Here is a 6,000-nt window from a genome sequence, read left to right on the forward strand (position 1 = left end):
AATTCCTGTGTAGTTCCCCTAACCAGCTGACTTCCCATTCTGGAAAGCCTTGGTCAAGTAGCTGGGTTAATTGTCATGAAGATTAGTGTAATGTTGAAATAAGGACTAATGGTCAAATTACAGGAGTGAAAAAGTTTAAGAATAGGTTTTGGTTTGGGCCTGAAAGGGTTAATTAAGTTTTTTTCACGGCTTATTAAAGACCCGCAACCCAGGCCTTCAGGAGTCATATTGACACCCCACCCCAGGGCAACTCTCTCTGGTGACATGTTGCTGGTCAGAGCACAATAGTCTTCTGTGTCTGCAAATCATTGCTAAAATCATCTCAAGGAAAAAAAAAAAGTTTGAAAGCTTTAACGTTAGACAAAAGCCCAAGAGCTGCACTGCGCAGCTCAAAAACCCGGAGTCAGCAACTTCTATTGATTAAAAACTAACCTTTAAAGTAACTCTGAGAGTGTGTGGTTAGCATTTAAATTTAAACATGTCATGAGTTGATTTGTGTTACTGAATACCAACTCAGAAGGAGTAACATTCACATCGCATTTTTTTTCTAATTCCCTTAAGCAGCTAAAGTATTTCATGAAATGTCAATAGGGCAAAAAGAAAAGGAGGGGGGAAACAGCCAATGCCGGGCCTGTAGTTTTCTTTCCCATGCAAATATTCACACACACACACACCCCCAAAAGAAAAGTGTGGAGAGTGAAACACAATAATTAGTCCTTTGTCTAACTTTCCCAAGTGCCAGAGAAAGACAGATTAATTAAATATACAACAGTGTTGGTTTTTGGAGTGGGGGTCTCGCTTGCTGGGTAGGTCATAAATTAGGCAGAATAAATACTTCAATGTGTTTGCAGTGGGCCTGCTACGTCAGAGCCACTGGAAGGTTGGTGGGAGGAGAGCGGAGGGTTTCTTGCTAATGATAGTCACGTCTGGGTCTGTCTGGTTGCTCTTAGCAACCAGACATGATGTAACACCAGGATGAACTTGAACTTGGGGGACTTGAAAAGAGAACAATAGACCAGAGCAATCAATAAAGCCTATTTCAGTGAAGGATTACAGAGCTGCTCTGGGGTAACCTTGTCGGCAAGGCACACACTGAATAGTAAGATGTGTGAAGAAACTTTTTTTCCTTTGCTTTGCTTTTTAAGAGAAGTGTAGAGGCACTGCAGATTTTTGTAGTGCACTGAGGTTGTGTCCAGAAACTGTGGAATGGAAAACTGCTCCCCCTACTGACTCACTGAGTCCCAGGCGCTTGCTTTGAGAACTACGACGCAGCGTCAGATTTAAAGTCTGGAATTTCACAACTGACTTAGAAAGTGTGAGAACAGACATTGTCAGCGTGACCCGCCGCATCCCAAGTTTGAGACTGTTTGGTTCCAGGGAGAACTCGGCTCTATCTCGGATCTGCGTCAGCTATGCGGGAGTCCAGCTAGAAATACGGTTTGGAGACTGCCTCCTGACTCCTCTCTTCCCCCCTCTTCTTTCTTTTGTCCAGTTCGATTTAGGCCCTGTGTATTTGCCAGGATGATTTCCTTTCAGGACACAAGAGGCTTTATTGTGCTCCTCAAAGCATGTGGTCAAAGAATAACATCTGAAAGTATACAGGATGAGCAGTTTTTCGGTTTAGACTTCAGGCTTTTCTTTTTTTTTTTTTTTTCCCTTCAAGTCCTCTGGAAATCAAAGGTAGCTTGTGTGACTAGGAAATCTTATCCCAACCTCCATGTAGCTATCATTTTGCCATTTATCCTGGAATCAAACGAGTCCTTGCTTTACCTAATTGAATCTCTTGGACACGGATGAGCCTTCATCTGACTGAGTCAACCCAAATGCAACCCTTTCTAATACTGTCAACTCAGAGGTTTCAGAAGTGTTTAATTTTGCTTGAGGTTGATGATTTTTCTGTGAATAAATGTGGTGAATTTGGTAGGGTAGCTGTGGAGAAAAGTTGGCAAAAGCCATGTACTTTTTTATCTGACTTGAGAAACTGACTCTGATACTAAACCGTAATTGGTCACTTTGTTTAGCTAACAGAGAAAGAAGTGCCAGCGTATAGAGCGACATATCGCCAGACTATTGCCAAAGCTAACCACCTAAGGGCTCATGAAAGGAAAAGGCAACTGGTAACTGGGTCCGGCAGTTAGATGCAAGGCTGTAAATAAACGTCAAAGGAGCAAAAGCACACGTGAGGGCTGTGCCCGTGGCCTCGTTTTTTCCTTTGGACACTATGGTAAAATCTTTGATACCAGTTGACGATTATATGTCATTTTTAAACATTTTACTTTAGAAATATTGAGCTGAGAGGAGCATTTTACATCGTAAAATCTACCTCATGCACATCTAAGGAGACTGAGTAGTAGAGAAATGCTAGGACTTCTCCAAAGTCACCCAGGATTCTTGGTACAGCACTTGCCCTGCTTGAGCTCCATTTACTCTTCTGTCGGTTTCGATCCTCTGTGCCTGTTACAAGAACATTATGATAAGTTCTCATTGAAAAGGAGATGCCGTGAGATTCATCAGAGAAGACATCCATGATGATATAAAACCTCTCCCTTCACCCATTCTCCGTTCATTCCCCTCTGCTTTGTTTGGAAGCCTGTATTCCAGGCACTGAGCTAGGCGCAAAAGGAGATGCCGTGAGATTCATCAGAGAAGACATCCATGATGATATAAACCCTCTCCCTTCACCCATTCTCCGTTCATTCCCCTCTGCTTTGTTTGGAAGCCTGTATTCCAGGCACTGAGCTAGGCGCTGAGGGTTCAGTCAAAAACCAGGTGATAGAGCTTCCTGCTCTGCTGCAGCTGCCCTCACCAGATTGGAGCGTCCGTACCATGCATGTCTTTCAAGTAGGCATAGTAGTTGGTTGTGCAGGTTACACTCAGAGCATTGGCAGCCCCCAGCAAAGACACTGAACTCCAGTTTCAGGAGAGTAGGAGCAGTTTCAGAGTCTTAAGCCCTACTGTTCGTCATTCTTTTACTTTTACCGGTGAAAACCGCCCTTTACCCCTAACACAGATCTTGATTTCACCAGTGGAAAGGCCACAGTTAAAATGTGTTATTTTCCAAATTGTGGCTCTAATTGCGCTTTTCCTCTTGTCTTCCAGTCCTGGTACCTGGGATAAAAGTCGCAGCGTCCCACCATCCACCAGACAGACCACCTGACCCCTTCTCAACTCTGTAACATGGACGCATCCTCAACCCAGCGCGGTTACAACTTCACTGTCACTGGGAGGGGAGAATCAAATCAACTTGTACATGGAAACAGCAAGCATTATGGTCCAACAGCAAAGGCCATAACCTTTTGGGATTTTTTTTTAATACTTTAGGAACTGTTGTAATTTTCTCATATGGTGCTGGAAATGGTTGGGCTTTGTAACATTTGAAGTGTTTCCGTGGTTGCGTGAGCATTAGGCAGTGTGGCTAGAGAAGGTCGACCCTTGCTCACTGACTTCCTGTTGTAACACACTTTCTTTACAGAGCCCGCCGTTTCACAGTATTTCATGAATTTACCCATACTGGTGTGAGCCTCTTTGAGCAATCAGGAGGCGCTTGGAGAACTAAATCTTTTGTAGTAGCTGAGATCTGCAATATATATAACTTACGGGACAGTCAAAGGGCAATGTTTTTCTGTAACATATTGGAAAAAGAAATCGCAGTTATGTTCCTTTTTTGTTTTTTCTTTTAGTTTGGTTTGGTTCAGCAGTCAGCCGTTAACTAGGTAACATGGCCCGGAAGGACAGTGAATCCACTCACGTTGCAGAATAATTCCGAAAATGGCAAACTACTACTACTACTATTCAGTTTTTTAAAAGTTTTGAAATGCTGCACTTACATTTAAAAAAAAAAAAACAACATTTTTTCAACAATTTCAACAATGACACAAATTCACGTGGAAATGGGGAAGATGGTCTGTTTTGACAGAAACTGACAGGAATCAATCAAAACAATCGAATTTTGAATTGAGTAAAGTGCAATTTCATTGGATAGCTAAATATCTTTGTAAGATAGAGATTGTTGAAAATTCTATTTTTGTTTTTCAAGTCCTTCCACCCCAGGACTCTAAATTATTGGGGTAAAAAACAGCCTTGCAAGAAAAAGGGGAGCTATTTTTGCTTTTTATGTTTTTTATTGTTAAACTTGTATCCCTTTAAAAACTGAAGGAAAATTAAAAAAAAAAACAAAAAAACAAATCTAATGGTGCTTTTACCACAATATGTTAACTACATTAAATGCTAATTAATTATTTTCTGTTATCAAAGCACATAACTAAAATAAAATCATGGTATCTGTTAATTTTATAAGCTAGAAGTCACTAGAATGGATTATGCCAATTCTGAAAATTTTTACGTGTATCTGGCAACATAGGATTTATCAGTTATCAGACACTTCATTGTTCCAGAGATTGTCCAGAAAATTTAAAGACCTTTGCGCCCCTGAACTGGGCTATGGGAAAATAATTTTAATAATAATAATGAAACCAATACTGAGACAAATGATGGTGCCCATTCAGATCAAGGGCACTTGTTAGGGAAAAAAAAGTTTGCACCCCCAAATGTCCTGTATCTAATGTAAAAAAAAAAATACAAAAAACAAACAAAAAATAACAAAAAAAAAGTGCAAGTGATTTTTCTACCAGACAGCGAAGCACCCCTTTGCTTCCCATGCAACTTCAAGAAGGTTTCCTATACTATACATATATATACGTTCTGGTTGGCGAGCCCTGCTGATCAGAGAAAGTCTCTGCATGTTCTAGTGTTAGTAACTAATTTTTATATAGTTAATGTAGGATAAAGTAGAGTGCATTAAGACACAATATTGTAATCCCTACTCTAGGCACTTGCCTTTAAACTATGTTTTTCAGCCCTTCAGAAGGGTTCTACTACTGTCCTATACAATCAAGTAACTGAAATTCTTGGGAAGACACTTTGCTCCTCATCTTTCCCCCCCGAAACAATGTTGTTTTGTTTTGTTTTTTTTCCTTAATTTGCACGAAAACAAAAATTCCATATCAATGTGCCTTGCCCTGGATAGCGATTATTTGTGGAATTGTTGCACATGCTCCTCTATTGAAAGGGGTTTTTCCCTAGTCAAGCATTTGGAGACACTTTTTGTAAATGTGACTTTTATGTCAGCCATTGTCAGTTTCAACATCTAGGACTAAATAGAGAGTTAGTTGTCCCGCAGATAGGAGTAGTCTTTATTGTCCTCTGCGGTCAGTGGCAGTGCTATTCTGAGATCTGTAGATGCTTAGAATATCAGTATTTTGGATGTTGCTGCATTTTACAATTTATTTGGAGTCTTCCTTTATTTTCCCCCGCCCCGCCCCCAGATATATGAAAATATGCAATACCTGCTTATATCGTGTAGGAAAGCTTAGCAATGATTAATTTTTCTTTTATTTTTTTTATTTGACCAAAGTCGGTGCTGCACTTGACGCAGTGTGTTTAGGTGTCTGTCTTTGTACTTTTTTTGTGATTTTTGAATGCACGTGCGCAGGAAGGGCTCCTCTTAGAGAAGCAGTCAAACTGTGAAGCACTAAGCTGACCCTGCTTCAAGCAATTTTGTTTTTACAACTGTTCCTTTCACAAGCAAGCCTTAAAAAAAAAAAAGACAACTTCCCTTTTCTTCAGCTCCCACACCCCATTTTTCTTAGCAGACTGCAGTCAATCCACATTCAATACAAAGTATATAATGCCCATTTTTATATGCACGTTTTTAAACTTCCAAGTTCTGAAAATTGTTTACTGGTTATCTCTATTTAAGGAAAAAAAAATAAAATAAAACATTTTGGACTTTCATATGTGTCTGATAAGTGGTTGAATAGTCGTTTGGCGCTGTTGTATGGTGTGATTGTCAGTATATGGTGTCACTTCCTCTAGCCAGCCAGCATACTTTGCCTTCCCCTATAGCACTTAGCTGGGCATTACTTTATTATGACATATGTGCACTAAAAAAAAGAAAAAAGAAAAAAAAAAGAAAAAAAATAGCAGCTTTCAGTGCTTCAC

The 6,000-nt window shown here is 40.1% G+C and overlaps 1 protein-coding gene across 4 annotated transcripts in view; it reads left to right on the forward strand.

Annotated features, from left to right (window-relative positions):
• Nucleotides 1-5,793, forward strand: part of NFIA (nuclear factor I A) — a 396,595-nt gene extending 390,802 nt beyond the window's left edge. For 3 of the 4 annotated variants that reach the window (XM_069593137.1, XM_069593156.1, XM_069593167.1), the window contains one exon: nucleotides 3,100-5,793. In XM_069593137.1, the coding sequence (XP_069449238.1) occupies nucleotides 3,100-3,117 (18 nt within the window). In that variant the 3' untranslated portion in view covers nucleotides 3,118-5,793. The remainder of the gene's footprint in view (nucleotides 1-3,099) is intronic. The other variant, XM_069593147.1, reaches the window with a different exon arrangement.
• Nucleotides 5,794-6,000: the final 207 nt, after the last annotated feature.

Source organism: Ovis canadensis, chromosome 1 (genome assembly GCF_042477335.2).
Source record: "Ovis canadensis isolate MfBH-ARS-UI-01 breed Bighorn chromosome 1, ARS-UI_OviCan_v2, whole genome shotgun sequence".
Lineage (NCBI taxonomy): Eukaryota > Metazoa > Chordata > Mammalia > Artiodactyla > Bovidae > Ovis > Ovis canadensis.